The sequence below is a fragment of the Antechinus flavipes genome, chromosome 1, assembly GCF_016432865.1.
Source record: "Antechinus flavipes isolate AdamAnt ecotype Samford, QLD, Australia chromosome 1, AdamAnt_v2, whole genome shotgun sequence".
Classification (NCBI taxonomy): domain Eukaryota; kingdom Metazoa; phylum Chordata; class Mammalia; order Dasyuromorphia; family Dasyuridae; genus Antechinus; species Antechinus flavipes.
Window position 1 is genome coordinate 192,995,544 of NC_067398.1, and position 18,565 is coordinate 193,014,108.

Below are 18,565 nucleotides of genomic sequence, written 5' to 3' on the forward strand. Positions count from 1 at the left end.
AATCAAGCAAAACAAATTATTGCATTGACCTGTCACACATACACACACACACACACACACACACACACACACACACACACACACACACACACACATCTGTGCAGCTCCAGTGATAAGAAGTAGAGGTAGCAGAAGAGTTTTTAGGAATTTCTGGACCAACTTCTTGGAGTAAGAATAAGATTCACTGAACAAAGTAGAAATTTCCCAATAAGAGAATTAGATCAGATGATCATTTATAGCTTAAAATTTATAATTCTTTGTCAACTTTGCACAATAGGGAAGAGTTAAATTTGAAATTTCATTGATTCACTGATACCATTTTTCTGTCAGTGAGTCAACAGGGTGAATTCTCTAATCTCAAGTACTTCCCTCTTAATAGTGAGGAACTTCAAGGTAGTTCTGTAAATCTGAGAAGTGGGGCCATGGGAGATATTCCAAGCTTTTATAGGCTTGACTGGGAATTCTTTGTATCTTATAATTTTTATCAGGCTAAATTAAATCCTTATTCAAAAGAAAAAGAAAGAAAGAAATAGGAATATAGGAGTTAAGAGTAGGTCTTGAAGAGGATCAGATTGAAAATTAAAGACTAAATAGCAAAAGAGGAACAATAGGAGATTTGAAAAGCTAATTGCTGGTGCAGTCTAAAGAGAACAACAACAATGAAAAAGAGCATATGACTTCAGCTCCATGATGGACTGAATGAAATTCACCTAAAGGGAGAAGCTTCTCACAGATGTGTGTTGCCATTTTCTGCCCACTCTGGCTTGAGTAGGAAAAACTGACAGGGGTGAGATTACTTGCAGCTCCTTTTGCTAATACAAAAGCAGATCTGTCTCAGCTCATCCTGATCTTTGTCTGGCTACTGGACCCAGATGGCTCTGGAGGTGAAAGTGAGGTAGGTGACCTTGCCCAGCCTCCCTCACTTTTCACTTTCACCTACATGTCATGGTATCACCTTTCTTAGGTCATGGTCATCTTCAGGAACAAAAGTTAATAACCTATATAAGAAGAGCTAGCCAGGCTAATGTGCCTTGTTAAACATCAACCTGAGCAGGTTGATGTGACATTTGTTCTGATTAGCCACATAGTATTCTAATGAGTGAATAATTGCCCAGGATCGCTAGTCTGCATAAAGAGAACTGTTGTTATGAGGTAATACTTTCTCAACTCTCATTTAAAGGTAAATTGTAAGAGTATGACAAAGGTTTACATGTGGAGTGTGATATATTTGATTATCTCTCCATTTGCTTTAATATTTGAATAGCTATTGCATTAAAATAATTTTTGCCTTATTATTAAGGTATATTTAAAATATAAAAATATAATTATTATGAATTATTTGTGTGTGTAGATATAATACCTGGTATATGGGTTATGGAATATCCAGTATGTCCTAGTATGTATGTTCCAGTATGAATGGATGATTATCATCAATGAAAATTTAAGGACTAGAGTGCTAAGTAAAAGAGGAGGCCTATTTCCCTTCAAACGAATTACCTTCAGTTCCTGAAATAATTTGATTGTAATTGTGGTAGTATTCAAATTCTGGAAACATAATTTTATAAGTAGGAGATCAGGTTGGAAGGACTAATCTAATCCAAACAGTGCTAGTGTCTATCTACCTAATATAAGGGGTGGCAATGAGAAGGAGATATCCCAAGTATCCCGCATATTGTGTTATATTGTTGGAATAGTAACCATATCACAACTACTTTTCTTGCACAAAAACTGCGAACTCTTTGACTGTAGTAAGGAAAAACTAGACAAGATTTATCCTAACATTCCCAGAAGAAACTTGAGTGAGGGATGGGGGGTGCAAAATGAGTCAAAGAAATTATTTCAGGGCATATTCTTCCTCTCAGATAGAACCTGGTTCTATGTAAACACAAATCTTGTACTTCTAGAACCCAGTTTACATAAAACTGCTCTAGCATTAGGATTATTCCAGCTTGAAAGTTATTTTTTGAGAATGTGCAGCAGGAAATAAAGATCAGACAAGATATTGAAGGGACTGAGTGCTGACCTTATGAAACGGAATATGAATTGTAATGCTGCCTCAGAGATTCGCTGTGTGAACTTCAGCATTTCAGTTAACTTGTCTGTACTTCAGTTTCTTTACTAGAATACAGAGACAATAAAGACCTAATAAACTAGTTCTTTATTAGTTTATAATAGTTTAAAATAATAATTTATATAAACATAAAAATAAATAAATATTTTATAATTATATATTAGAATTATAAATAAAATATAAATATAAATAAATAATAGTTTATAATAATTGCATTATTTAAAAAATCATTCTCATCTTATTTGATGGAGTTCACACAGAAACAGTCCTTGAGACAAATTCTGTGGACTATTTTACAAGCAGATAAAATGACTTCTTTTTGTAGTTAAATAAAAGGATATAACGTTCTTTGTAGATTCACTGAAGGAATCCTTGGTACAATGCCAATAGCAGAACAGTACGGATGATATGACTTTATCAGATATACATATTTACATAGAAATATATTGTTGCCACATGATTTTAATTTCTTCTGCTAAGTTTATGTATCTTGAAATTTTTTCTTTCAACGCAACATGGATATTGTGAATATTTGGTATAGTCACATTTATTTAAAATCTTATTGAATGTTTGTGCATCAATGTTATATCCAACTTAACATGGACAACAATTGAGCCAGTGATAATGCTCTGATTTTAGATTAGTCTATTGATTGAGCTCCAAAGGATATTTTCAAGTCTATATTTGTAGAATGGGGACTTGTCATCTGTCAGTCCATGAAACAAACAAGTTATCTCTTACCCAACATTCAGTAGGTCCTAAATTTTTGCAACCTGAAATGGTATTGCTTTTTAAGGATAACATTTCTGTTTGAAACCCTAAATCCCTCAATTTCTTTAACTTTTTTGACTTCGATTTGATTGGTCCTTGTTTCCATATTATTGGCCAAATTTTTAAAGATAATATTTCTGGAGGACTTTTTGATTCTGCCCTCTGGTACTTCCATAATCATTGCATATACTCCAACTGAAAGTACATTTTCTTCAGTTATATTCAACAAATCCAATGGGATCCTGCTGTAATTTGCATTTGTTAGTGAAATGATGTTTGCTCATTCCAAAAGTATTTTCTGTAGTTTTTTTATTTATTGATCACAATCTGTCAGAATTTCTACCTTCAATTTTTTTTTTTTTGTTGTTGTTATCATTACACAGGTTTTTGTTAGGATGCTTTCTAAACTGGTGGTGGTCCATTTTACAATTCTGAAAGTATAAAGACTGGTATTGCTTAGTGTTAATTGTTTCAGATATCTTCTTTCCATTGATTTCAGGATGACAGTAAGTCTTATATTTTTAGCCGCAGCTTTCTCCTTCATAGCTTTATATTCAATGTGTCTTACAGGAAAGATGCCAAGTGTCATCTTTATCTAACTTTTGTATTAATTTGGTCCATTTGTTCAATTTGACTTGTTTTCAAGATGGATACCTTCAGTCTCTATCTTTCTTTGGTCTACATTAAAATTTTATATTTATTGAATTCAAATGACATTTTGTTATCATTGGAGAAAGGTTCTACAAGATGGAGGAGCTCTTCATGATATTTTTTGGTGGCATTAAATAATTCAATGTCATCTACATAGAATCAGTGAATTATAAGATGTTTTAATTTGTCTCCCTTTTGAATTTAGAAACCATACTTCTGTTATGGGGATATAATAGGAAACGAGGTCAGACAGAATCATAATAGCTTTAAACTGTGATGTGAAAAAATAACACTTTTTATATATCAATTATTTTCAACATTATTGTACTGGTTATATGTTTGAAATAGAAAACAGTTTTATATGTTGTTATTATATCCTCTAGTATACTTATATACTTATGCCTATTTCATATACTTGAAATATCTGAATAAGCCATGAAATAGTTTGGAAATTAAACAAGTCATTAAAATCAGGCAAAGGTCTTATGATTCTACTGTGGATATAAAAGAAATCATTTTTACCGTTTTTCAAAATTATTATTATTATTTTGAACTTGTGTTGAAACTTCATTCTTCTCATCTTGAGTGATAAAATTCAAATAGAAGCAATCTAGAGATAAATAACTATACTGCTATTATTTTATATTTAATATTCTATGAGTTATTACAAGAGGTTGATAAGGGAGAAAACACAACTCCAGTAGCAAACAGAACAATGGCCATGATCCTATTTTAGTATTATTCTATTTCTTTTGCTTGATTCCTATATTTTAAAAGATTTTTGTTTTAGGCACCTTGTGTTTTTGTTTTTGCTGTTGTTATCATTAATATTATTATTAAAATTCATTGCTATCACTTTATTCTTATTTTTGTTGTTTTTATTGCTATTTTTATTATTTAATATTAATATTGTTACTGAAATGTGGATTAAGTAAGATAAATATAGTATTATATAACCAGAACTGTGTTGTTTTGAAAAGATCAAAATAATGTATATGATATTTGACTTTGGAATATAGTTTTGCATTTAGATTTTAGGAAGAATATGTATAATGTTTTTGAAATTCATAATCCTTCAAGCAATTAAGGAAACCATGATGTAAAGACATAATTTATAGAGAACTGTATCTAGCTTTTCCACTGTTCATTTTTATATAAAATTACTCCCTGTATCTCATGCATCAGAATTTGCTTTGGAGTTTCACATTTTTGTCATATTTTAGGGCACTAATTAGAGGTTTTCTTATAAAAAGTTGCAGGTTTGGAGAGCAGATTATCAAAGTTAAGTAAATTGTGTCATTATCACACTGTCTCAGAAATTCTGTTTAATCATAATACTAAAACTTTAAAAATAAGATTTGCATGAATAATTTAGAGTTGATTATCTTCTAGGTTCTGTAAGCATACCTTGAAAGTATAATTTCTTAGCATTTTAGAATTCTGTTAATTGAGTTGTTTGCTGCTCTTATAAGGTCTCTTCCATATTATAGTAAATAGTTTTGTTCCTTTTAAAGAAAGCTGCTTTCCCATTATATTGTTTTTTCCATGATTTACAAAATGCACTTTGAAATTTGGAAATATTTCTATACATACATGGAAATAATAAGTATTAATTAATAGAATACTCAACTATAAAAATAATAGAATATAAGCTTGTTTCAGAAATGTCTCTATTTGAATGTTACAAAAAATGAGAATGAAATGGTAACAGTGTACTAGTTCTCAGTCATCACTACAGACAATACTATTGTCTATCAAAGTGTTTATAAGATTGATCCATAAACACTTAACAACTTTGTTTTTAATAGACATCACCATTTTGAACATTTGTACTCTCCAAATCTTGTGAAATAAAAAGCTTTCAAAATGCAGTTTGAATGGGAGAAATCAAAACTAAATAGGAACAAAATGAGGCACGTATCATCCTATTCAGTACTACTGATGATGCTTTCCATGAGACTACAGAAGATGATTTAATAATACAGCATTTTCTTTAAATTAACAAAAGGCAATATCTTATCTACCTGTGCCTTGGAACATTAAAAATAAAACAATAATATCATGAAAAAGACTTTTCCTTGAAGTGTTTCTATCTAAACTCCACTGAAAAATATGAGAACAACATAACAATTACAACTCACATTTTTAGGGTTCCCTAAGATTTACAAAGCACTTTACTTATAACAACCCTATTGGGTAGGTAGTATGAGAATTATTCTAATTTTACAGATGAGAAAATCAAATTTTACAAGGTTAATATTATTTATCATTGATATCTCAACTGTAAATGTTGGTTCTAGGGTTATCTCTCTTAATCAATCATTACATGATATTAGTAGTTCCATAACTTCCAGGATTAAAGGCACAGTGGGAGAAAAGTTGAAAAGAGGCAAATGGTTGACAGTCCTAGCTTTTTCAACAATTCATTTATGGAAAATTACTTTCCAACTCTGGACCAGTTTCTGCATTTGTAAAATATGAAGTTCAGACTAGATGAGGAAGTTCAAACATTCACTTTTATAATCTCTCTAAAAGACTTTCTCTCCTTTTACCCTCTCTCAACAATTCAGGAACTTAGGTCATTATGCTCTTGATTTAGCAATTTAGTTATTATCTAAAGGGAGAAATTTTGGTACAAAGCTGTTTGTTTATATAGTGAGAGACATGTTCTTTTCTTTTTGATTCATTCATTGTGTCTAAAATGTGAATTACAAATTAACTTCTTGTTTGAAATAATGTATTATCATCTCTGCAGCACCTGAAATTCTTAGAGGATGTGCCTATGGACCTGAAGTGGATATGTGGTCCCTGGGAGTAATCACCTACATCTTGTAAGTGAAGAAAGCAAAAGCGCATTGGGCTACAGCATTCTCTAAGACCCTAGGCCCCATCCATTTCAGTTTGCCCATAAAGAAGCCTTTGTGATACTTTCATTACTCCTTAAGCATGTTCAAGAAGAGGATTTTCTGCAAATCCAAAGATAACCCCAAATTTGATCAGCACTGAACAACAGACCAAGAAAATATGTTCAGTCTTTCAATATGTAATTTACTAACGGATAAAGGCATTGCCTTTGTCTTTTTAAATTATTCTTTCTCCTTCCTAATGTTTTTCAATTTGGGGAGTAATAATTTAGTATTGAAGATAATTAAAATTAAACTCAAATTGATTTTTTTACCCTGATATTGCTTTAATTTTACATATTTACTAAATTAATTGATTAATTAGACTCTCTCCCATGCCTGCAATTTACTGTCTCCTCTCTTCTCCTGTCAAAATCCTTTTCTTATTTCTAGTCTTGGTTCAAGTACCACTTCCTCCATGAAGTTGTGATATCCTCAGCTCTAGGAATTCTTTCTTCAAATTTTCCTACAGCATATTGCACATGTCCCCTTAACTCCATTATTCCCTTCTTATAAAAGCACTGAATTTACAAAGCACTGAATTCTTTCTAATAAAATGAAATAAACTAAGGAGGAAGACATTAGGATAATAGAATGAGAGATGGAAAAGACCTTTGAGGCCAAATCCAAAACCCTTTCACTGCTCCAAATATTTTTGAAGATGAGAAAACTGAGAGGTCAAGTGACTTTTTCAGTTTAGAGTCTAATATAGTCTATAGTTATAGAGTCTAAAGCAGGATCTGAATCTGCATCCTCCTGACTGCAAATATGGTGTCCTTTCCACCATTTTATTCTACTTAACAATAAGTTAATAAATGTTGGCTGACAAGACAGGAAAGAACTTTTTTTTAACACTCTGTGAATATAAATATAGTAGCATTTCAGATATTTTAAAGTAATACTGTGTTATCATTTGTTGAAAGTATTTTCTCTTCTACTTAACCTAGTCATATATTTTATTTTTTGTACCTTTTCCTTGAATAAAAATACCATCAGAAGTAATATTCATGTCATCATTCTATAACTTGATTTACTTTCTTTTTAAAGTAAAATTTATTGATGCTTTTTAATTTTTTTAAAAATTTTTGATGCTTTTTTAAGTTATTCAAATTTCTTCTTGGATCCGTCCCTTTACCACTTACTATAATATCAAAGTCTATTTTTCAGAAACAAGAGAAAGAGTGGAAAAAACAATCAGCAAAATAATCAATATTTTAAAAAATTAAAACATGTCATGTCCCATATTTATGGACCTCTTACCACACCTTCCATGATATTCCATTGATTTTAGTCCTTCCCATTACCCTCCTTTTAAAAATTTCAGTCTGTTCCTTTAGCAGTGTTTTATTCTGTGCATCCCCCTAACATAGGAAGTTAGTAGTGAGAGCCAAATATTTCTAGTCCAAAGAGTCAGGATAGACAATACAGGCTAATTTCTTTTTTGCCTACCATGCTGATCAGAATCATGAATGTGTTAAAGATGGAAAAATCTCAAATTTTGGAATGACCTAACAGATTTGCACACAAAACTATCAAAACTATATAATAACTATCATAAGCATTAACATCTTGTACTACTACCATCTGGGGGATCAGGCAAAAGATTCATATTTTAACATTGAAACATCTGTGGGGATTCTTAATTTTTCTAGGTGTTTTAATGACAGAATCCTACTGTTCCACATCTGATTCTTTTCAATGGGATAATTTTCTGATTGCCTGTACCATCTGATTGCTTCATTGCCTCTGTGTACTGGCATGAATTTTATGTTTTATCTCTGTCCCAAATAATACTAAGATCCCAATATAACTGGTGATAGAAAAGAGACATTTAAGCAATATATCTTCTCTATTTGTTGTTTCCCATTTTGTATTTTGGTAACTAGAAAGCAAAATAGGTTGAATCAATTAATTAATTTGAAAGATTCATGCTTGTGTCAAAATAAAAGCATAACACATTAATCAACTCATTCAGTGATAATTCTGCCAGTAGATTACCTACAATGCTCAGAGAATCATTTTCCTTTGCACAGACCATGAAGAGAATTCACTCAGTAAAAGCTAGCTGATGAGGACTAAGTACATTTCCGTGCATGCTTCTTGGCAAAGCAAAACTAGCTAAATTTAAGAAATTTTGAATTGAATGGCATGATTATAATCCTTTCAAGTCATTTCTTTTCCTTTTAATATGCAGTTATGTACAGGATATTCTATGTTTATAGAAAGTAAGCTTGTGCTTGTTCTTGAATAAAGGGAATTCTCTGTCCCTTCATTTTTCCTTTAGATTGCTTCTGCCTAAATCTACATTGAGAATGCCAAGTAAGCAACAGTAACTTTGGTGCAGACAGGCTGCTCTAATAGGAGTGCAATGAAATATTTGACAAAATGTACTTTGCCATTCTGTGGATGATTCCTTTCTATATCATCCTGTATAGTATAGAAGCCATTGCAGGCTTTGCTCCAGGGTACCTTAGAGGTTTAAGAAAACATATCTACTCTGTGTTCTCATGCCCAGGATGAACAGGAACCTTCTTCCCTCCCACCCCAGCCAACATATGTGGGTTGTCTCAATGTGATATAGTAAAAAGAATGTTAGATTAGAGTCAGAACCTCCATTGAAATCTCATCTTTGGTACTATGATTCTAGGCATGTGTGTCTCAATCTCTTTGGGGCTTCATTTTTACTTTCAGAGACAATAATAACTATATTGACTCACAGCATTATTGTTAGAATCAAACAAAATAATGAAATATAGAGTATTTTGAAATCTTTAAAGTCCTACCTCCAAAAATTAATTTTTATTTTATGAATACAACATACTGCAGCATTTAGGGAAAGAATTAAGCAAAATGAAAATCCTTTATCTCTTTAATTCTAGTTTTTATTAGTTATGGACTTAGGCATTGTTGATAATTTTTTCCCACTCTTTAATTCATTTACTTGTTAAACCAGAGCAGATCCTGAGTATCTAAAGCTAAGTTAGTTTTCTCAACAGAAGATTCTGATTTCCATATGTTAACAGTAAAATTCAACTGCTCTAACTTTAGCAAAAAAAAAAATCACTTAAATCTTGGCACTTGTTTTAAGACAGTTTCCTTTTACTCACCCTCCATGGCTATTTTTCATTTTATATTCTTTCAGTGATTTTTGAAATGAAGTAGTAACTTTGTGTGGATGACGATACTTTAACGCATCAGCATCTCTGAAATTTGGAGACTGAGATGAATGAAAATGTTGGGAAGAATTTCATTTTCCCATTGTTCAAGTTACTTCTCAAAAGCATGTTCATTTTCTTGTGTTCTGCTTACATAACCTGTATGGCAGGAAATATATTGAATTCTCTCTCCCTTTTATTTTCATTTCCTGAGGATAATGAGAATACCTATTATAGAAATCTGTGTGCTAAAATTCCTATTCTTATTTCCTAAGAACAACGTAGTTAGTTTTTGCTATAAAGTTAAAAAAAAATTTAACAAAATGATATTTTGCCTATCAGGAATTTGCTTACCCTAAGGAAAATACCACTGCAGAAAAGGATGAGCATTTTCTTCAGGAGCAAAATATGCTTAACTATTTAATAAAGTTGTTCCCTTACCTTTTTCCTCTGCAGACTTTGTGGATTTGAACCATTCTATGATGAAAGGGGAGATCAGTACATGTTTAAGAGAATTCTCAACTGTCACTATCGCTTTGTCTCCCCCTGGTGGGATGATGTTTCTTTGAATGCCAAGGATTTGGTAAGGTGGACCAAAAATAAAATCCCTTTTTAAAAATCTGGTGAAGAAGCAAAATAACGTATTATTTGTCAGTCATGTTTTAAGTTCTTGTTCTTGTGCATTCCATGTAGGATTTTTTATTCAATTAAAGCAATTTAAGTGTGAATTAGTAATGTTCTTATCCATTTGTCATTTTTTTCACTGAAGGAATTTAGAGAGGCAGCAGTAGAAAGAGCATTGAACTGTGGGAGATTTGTTTTTTTTTTTTCATTCAGGCCCAATCATTAACTATGTTATTTGGGGCAAGTTCCCTACTCCCAACACCCAGAATCATTGTGTTTTCATTTCTCCATCTGTAAAATAGAGAAAGGATGCTTCTCAAAGTCTCTTCCTGTATTTATTATTTTAAAATGTAAATAATTTTCAAAATGAAGTAACAGCCATTTAAATAAGCAAAAAATATAGAATATAGAAATATAAAAATTAAATTCAGTTTCCTTACTTTCAAGAACATCAGTAGTAATTCAGTGCTAACAAAGATCCTTTAATCAATGGACAAAGAATTGTATTCAGCTAACATATGATAATTTGTCTTTCAAGTAGATTTATTGTATGAAGTGCTTCAGGATCCTCGAGGCTTTTCTTCAGTGATTGCATTATTCTTTGAGCATGGCTAATTTATTATAGGAAGCCCTTTCATTTTAGATAATAAAAAGCCTCATCCAAATTATCATAAATTCTTTATTGGTATATCTTTAAAATATTCAATTCTTCACTCTACGTACTAAAAAAAGGAATTGATTATGAATGTGTATTTATTTTTTATTAATTTTATTAATTGAATGTGTATTCAATTAGAACTAAAATTTCTTTTAGAGTTCAATTAAATTATGGGTAAACCACTTAAATGTTCAGGATCTGTTTCTTATTATGAAAAGGAAGATTATACTGCTAGAGGACCATTCTGAAGAGCTTTACACTTTAAATTGTGAATCATTATTGCTTTTCACTATTCAGTTATACTTTGTCATACAAATAATGTTTGTTGAAACATAATTACCTCATCCATTCAGTTAGCATTTAATAAGTGCTCATCCTGTGCCAGACTCTGGAGATCCAAACACAAAAATGAAATGATCACTGCCCTCAAGGAGTTTACATTATAATGAAGGTAAACAACTTGAACACAAGTAATTAATTACAAACTATATACAAAATAATTTCCAGGATAAGTGTAGGTGTGTGAGAGATGAGCTTTTAGAGAAATTAGGGCCAGCCTCTTGAAAGAAGTAGCATTTCTCCTGAGCCTAAAGGAAGCTAGTCATTCTAGGAGATTGAAGTAAGGAAAGATATTCTGGGAATAAGTACAGAGATAAGGAGATAGATTGCCAGAAGTAAAGAATAACATATAGACCACTGGAAGATGGAATGCATGAAGAGTAATATACAATAAACTTAGAGGCTAAAACCAGATTGTGGAATGCACTAAAAGCCAAAGTTTGCCTTCTAAGATGCAAGAAGGAGTTTTGAGCTTCTTCAGTAGGGTAGTGACCTAATCAGACCTATGGCTTATAAATTTCAATTTGACAATTACATAGAAGATAGACTGAGAGAGGAGAACCTAGAGGTGAAGGGGACAATTAGGATGCTATTAATATAATCAAAGAGCAATTTTTTATAAAAATAAAGAATAATGGAATATAAAAGATTGCTAATTTTATCAGTCATACATTATACTAACTTTAAGGGGGGGAAAGCTCCATCCTATTTACAGTGGATTATGTAATTTTTATTGATCATAATTTGCTTAGATCAATATAAAACACATTCGAATTCATTAAATAAATACCTCAACTAACAGCTAGGAAGATAGCAGGCATTCTAAATAATAGACACAAATATAATGTTGCAAAGTTTACCTGTGAGTCATTTCTGAAAGAAATAACACATATAAGAATAATCTAGGGTTCTTGTTCCCATAGAACAGGATGTTGAATATTAAGAATTGGAAGTTACTTGACAGATTAACAATCATGATTTTCTGGATATCACAGAGCTAGAATCCAGATTTTCTAATGAAATGCCTTTATTTGTGGCTCAAATCTGTTTCTATAATGAGTAAGGATCACAACTGACTGATCAAGCATATTAGAATTCAATTAGAATTCATTCAAATTATCTATATTTCAGTGATTGCCCATTCCTTATAAATAATGCTAAAGCCCCAGGGATGAAAAACAACTTTGTAATTAAAACTAATCCTAGGCAATTGACTGTCAATATTTCTCTGGTTTTCAATGGATTTTTCCTAATAGGAAAGTATGTAGCATTTAAATCAGAGATTTAGAACCAGAAGAGTCTAAATTCATCTTAACCTCTCATTTTGCAAATGAAACAGAACTAGGATAGTGAAGTGACTTGCCCCACAGCTATATTTCTTCTAAACTATTTCCAAAACAGGCTCATGATTTTTAAAATTTTTCATTATATATGATTAGTTAGGTGGATGTAGAAGAAACTTCATGGGTATTGTCTTGGACTTAAAGGAATATAATAGGGCATGAAATGACATACTATAACATAAGACAGACATGAAATGATATAACAACATGACATGAGATGAAATAACATTAACTATACTACATTATACATAATATTATATCACATAATATAACATCATAATATAATTTAGTCTTCATTAATATAATTTCAGTAGTAATAAAAACCAAGATCTATGTTTTGACTCCTAAATGGGAAAAAAACAAGAGTGTTACAGCCCCCAGTGGTATCCATGCTTGTCTTCCTTGATCCTATAATCCATTTGTCTTTTGTGATCTCTGGGTGCTTAATTTTTTTTCTCTTTTTTTAGTCAGATATTTGAAAGCATGCCCTTTTATTTTATAGATGAAGGACCTGAAGCTTTAAGTGGTGACTTGTCCCAAATCACATAAGTAGCGCTGGTCAACTCAACTTTCCTTTCCTCTTTTTTGCATTCTCAGCAATGTAACCAGAAATAATGGGCAGACTCTTGTTATTTGCAGACCAAGTGGCATGCCAGTGCTCATTATGTCAGTATATAGTTTTTGTCCTTCTTGTTTATTTTGAAATCAATATCCTCACTAAAGAGCCCATTATACTCCGTTGCTATAGGTGAAGAAACTGATTGTTTTGGATCCCAAGAAGCGTTTGACTACTTTCCAAGCTCTGCAACACCCTTGGGTCACAGGGAAGGCAGCTAATTTTGTACATATGGACACTGCCCAAAAGAAACTTCAAGAATTCAATGCAAAGAGAAAGCTTAAGGTAAGAAATCACTGGGGAAGTAACTCATTTTTATTAGGAAATTCAGGAATCTTCTAATAAGAAAAATCCTTAAGTTTCAACAGTCCATATCAAATATTATATATTAAGCACTTTACAATAATATCAGAGCAGAATGGGAATTAGACATCATCTAATACAATCCCCTGATTTTATGTTTGAGGAAACTGAGGTTCAGAGAGAGAGGAAGTGGCTTGATCAAGGAGATACAAAAATTCCCTTCACAGTGTAAACTCTCTTTTGAAATTCTGAAAACTCAAATTGGTATAAGATACATAATTGCCATTGCTCAGGAAAGTAACCCTGATGGAGATGTTTATATATTTACTGCCAATATCTTCCTATTAGTGATGCAGCTACAGTACAGAAGACCCATAAAAGAAAGTTCTTGTCAGTAAACTATCTGATTTGCTGCTGAATCCTAGGGACCATGGATTCTTCCTAACATCTCTTTCACTGGAATGTGAGCTCCTGAAAACAGAAGCAATATACTTAATAATTTTCTTTTTACTTATTCAATCAAAAACAACAACATTGTAAAGAAAAACAACTGTGAATGACTTAATGGACTCATTTCAGAATTAGATATGTATTTTTGGACATGCACAATATTGGCAATTGTTTTGCTTGACTTTGTATATTTATTACAAAGTTTTTATTTGTTTTTCAGTGGGAGTAGATTGAGGATTTGGGAAGAGAAAGATCTTAGGATGGGTAGCATTGCCAAAAAAGAAAGAGAGAAAGAAGAGTCAGTGAAGCATTTTTCTTCAAAAAATGTACAGAAATGCAAGAAAATCAGAGAGAAATATAGGAAATCAGGACAACTTTGAAAAGTTACATGCTGAGGTCATTATATACTGAAAAGGAAAAGCAAGCTATTAGAGATGTGTGAATTAATGTTAAATCTTCTCCTTATTGAATTCTACTTTATATTGCTTTATATTACATGCTCGTTTTACTTGTTTGTTTTTTGCAAAATAAAGCTGACAGTTTTTTTTTTTTAACAAAAGGTGGTCTGCCACTTACTAGCTATTTAAAAAGGCTTTGACAATTCATTTACCTTCTCTAAGCAATAGGCTCTTCATCTTTTAAATAGTGATGGCAATATTTAATTGCTCCAAAGGACTGTTGTGAAGAAATAATTTTTAAGATAATGCAAATAGAAGTTATTCTTAATTAAGTTTTTTAATTTAAATTAATGTTTAAAAAGTCATTTGGGTTCATGTATGGAATACTTCTTGAAAGAATGAATGACTATTTACCCCTAATATCAGTTCCCTAACAATACCAGGTCTGATCTTTATCTGATCCATTTTCAAAGGAAGCAAAAACTATTGCTTTTCTCTTTTTCATTAGGCTGCAGTGAAAGCAGTGGTGGCCTCTACCCGACTGGGAAGTGCCAGCACTCACAGCAACTCCCTTCAGGACAACCGAAAGACCTCCATTATTCCAATACCCAATAAAGAGAAAGAAAGTACATCCCAGCTGGAAGAAACTCGAAAAGAAAGTTCCACCGAAAGAGAAACTACAGGAACAGAACCCCAAGGTGAAATCCAAGCTGAGGTTGCAGCTGGAGGAGAAATCCTCAAAGTCAGTGCACAAGAAGGGGGAGGACTACAAGAGTCCTAACTCACCCTTTTTTCAAAGTGAGGGCTGAAGCTAGTCACTTTCATGCATGGGCTAATTTGTCCTTCAGCCAGGACGATTTCTAAGTGTGATCCTCACTGTAGTGGTTCTATTTTTGAGGTGCAAAACAATGTGTAATTATACATCAGCTGGTGACCCTAACTCCAAATGCATGTGACTGCTTATGAATAATAGTGTTCTCTAATGGCATGTAACAGATTACATGTAACGTTATCTAATAGCAACAAGTGAAATTTGACAGTGAGCAAAAACAGTATAACACTTAAACTTCATATATATTGTCAGAGGGCAAAAGTTAATGTTTGAAAATTTTATATTTTCTGTTTGCAAAACTTAACCTTATAAGGGAGATATCTGATTTCTTCGGAATGGTAGTTATTTCTATAGGCATATTGATCATCTGCTATATGTTATCATAAAGCTATTTAAATGGTTTTTTATTCATATGTAAAAACTGTTTACAAGAAGATAGCAAATAGATGTACAGTATATGCAAAAACATTCCATAAATTCTGGTAAGAAACTGAAGCATTACTTTCAAGGGCCATGAAGCTATATGCCCCTCCAGCTTGTGTTGCGAATGCCTTACTGTATCTTTAACTGTTTATATACTCTGTATTACTAATAACCAAAAAGCTCTTTCATAGAATCCTGCCATTTCATTATCCTGGCAAATTTTCAATACAACTGGGTTGGTCCTTTTTCCCTTCTGAACCCTCACTTTCTCTTTCATAGGAATCCTTTTGAAGAAAAACTCTTTAGAGGGTGATAAAAAATTGGGCCTGTGTAGAGTAGTGAAAAACAACAGGATCCCTGTCATTTTTTAAAGATATAATTATACTTGTCCAATAGTTTATAAAACTACATAACTAAAAAAAGCACTAATTTTTATGGATAAAATCTGTAATTACCATGTTTTAAATACTTGGAAAAAATCTTCTAAGGCTGAATCTTATGAAAGTACTTTTCCAAATTAAGGTCATTATTAACTTTTTTTTGCCATTAAAAGTTATTTTCTCCTTGTTTGTTAAACAGATATAATGTTTATGAACTAAAAAAATCTTCAACAAAGATACTTTGTGTGTTTTTATGAGCCAAACTAGTAGTTCCTAAATTTAACAACAATGTATTTTTAAAGTGTCTATGATAGAGATACGTGACAAATATCATCTTACTTTTTTATTGAATCATCAGTCTTAAATTAGAGAATTGGTATCTAAATATTACTTTTGGTCCAATTGTTTTCATTTTAAGATAAACTTTTTTGAGGGTTTAATAGTACATTTTTTTTCTTCTTAACATAGATCCCAGTGATTCATAGAATTGGGTTAATAAACATGTGTATAATTTTTTAAGTTCAAATTAAATTTTTTATCAAGTCAAATGCTTATATATTTTATAAGTTTATTTATTATAATCTATTATCTTTCTGATAAAACTGAAAAATCATTTGACTACAACCAGAGACATTTATGTTTCCAAATAATGGTTTAGAAATTGTTACCTTTACTCACTGCATTGTTACCATTCACTACGGGTTTTGAGCCTTCTTGTTCAATACATTTTACTACAAAGAAAATTCCTACATGAAGATTAGAATTGTATGGCATTAAGAATATGTATATTTAATTTTAAAAAGGTAATATTAAAAGTGTCCCTTGCTGCACCCTATTTCATATTTCACCTAAAATGGCTACATACCTTTCCTCTCTTTAACTTTTGGCTCTAACTATAACTGTAGAATCCTTGTTGAATAATCAGTAAGTTTTCTGATGTACATAATTTTAATTTTTTTGGTCCCTTCCTTTAAAACATACATTGGAAAATAAAAGTATTTCATTTTCTGAAGGTCACAAGAGTTTTACTGAAGGTATGTTTCCAAAATTTTTTCTTTCTTCTTCCTTCTAGTCTGAAGGAAAAGGTGCTTATTGGTAAACATGGAGAGAGATAACATCTTACAGGTGAAAGAGTTCTATTTACTGCTTCTTGATTTCATTTGACTTGACAGAGATGTCAGGTTGGATTAGTTGCACAAATGTGGAAGTAGTGATTTACAAATAGTATTTTATATTACAAATGGTACTTTTTATATTCCATCTCCACCCCCATCCCCCCCATATGACATAGATGCTCACTATTTTCTAATCTGGGAGAATACTAGTAGTTACCATTACCAGGAAATAAGAAAATACTTATTTTAGAATTTGGAAAATGGCCATTTAGGGCATCAAACTGTGAATCAATACATTGGCCTGCTGGAATCATCACCATTCATTACCTTAATCATTGTTATTACATTATCCCATTAAACATGCTGGAATTTATTATAATTGGCCCATAGTATCTATCTTATCTATAATTTAATGTGTGATTGAACAAAAATTGCAAGACAAGAATTATATCTATTGGACTTATTCTTAGTGATTTTTAAAAATCTACACACACATATATATGTACATATACAAATATATATGATTATCATTAATAGTATATTCTACAGAAACTAGTTTATCAATTATAGTTTTAAGTTACTCTCTACCATTTAAATTATTTTCCCAAGACAGTACCTAAATAATTCTTAAGTAGCCAATGTCAGTCAATTCAGTAAAAATATATATAAATGCAGTCAAAATGTTTGGTGATAACACTAAATAAATGCAAGTTTGTTTAGAAGGAATTTTTTAAACTGCTAAAGTGTCGTTAAGCCCCTTAAATATACATGTATATTTATACTATTTTGATTTCAAATCATGATTTACTAAATATCTATATTTCTCCCAAAGCGTCATTTAGCCAAATAATATTTAATTATTTAGCTGGAGATCATAATTTAGGTAAAACTTGTGTAGCTTTATTCCTTATTGATAACTGCTACATATGCCGAAAAATGAAAATTATTCAATTTGGTAAAGTTCAGATATTCACTAGATTATTTATTCTTACTAAACCAAGAGTTAGCCTCTTGGTTTATTAAGTTGTAATTTGTAAATAACAGTTAATACTGCCATATGACATGGATTATAAACACAATTTGTAGAACAAAAATTTGTAATTAATCAATCAATAAAGATGTATTAAGTGCCTACTATATTCCAGGCACTTTGCTAAGCTCTATGGATTTTTTTTTTAAAGCAAAACAAAACAAAACCAAAAAACAACTTAGTCCCTATATTCAAAGAGCAATGTTAAGAATGAGACACATGCAAATAAGTATAGATAAAGTAACTTATAATCAGGATAAACTGGAAATAATTGTCAGAGGGAAGGTACTAGAATCAAGAGAAGTTGGAGAAGGCTTTCAGGGAAAAAAAGTGGCATATTTGAGGGACTTGAAGAAAACCAAAAAAGGAAGGAAAGCATTCCAGGCTTCAAGACAACCAGAGAAAAGGCACAGAACTGAGAAATAGAGTGTCTTGCTCATGGAAAAACCAGAAGGCCAATATTTGTAGCTTGAAGAGTAAGGGTGTGATACATAAGAAGACTG

At 31.5% G+C, this 18,565-nt stretch overlaps 1 protein-coding gene across 1 annotated transcript in view; it reads left to right on the plus strand.

The window, feature by feature from the left end:
- CAMK4 (calcium/calmodulin dependent protein kinase IV) overlaps positions 1 to 17,405 on the plus strand; it is a 185,682-nt gene extending 168,277 nt beyond the window's left edge. The window contains exons 8-11 of the mRNA XM_051994391.1: positions 6,249 to 6,324; positions 10,008 to 10,134; positions 13,264 to 13,416; positions 14,791 to 17,405. Of these exons, the coding sequence (XP_051850351.1) occupies positions 6,249 to 6,324; positions 10,008 to 10,134; positions 13,264 to 13,416; positions 14,791 to 15,063 (629 nt within the window). The 3' untranslated portion in view covers positions 15,064 to 17,405. The remainder of the gene's footprint in view (positions 1 to 6,248; positions 6,325 to 10,007; positions 10,135 to 13,263; positions 13,417 to 14,790) is intronic.
- The last annotated feature ends 1,160 nt before the right edge of the window (positions 17,406 to 18,565 follow it).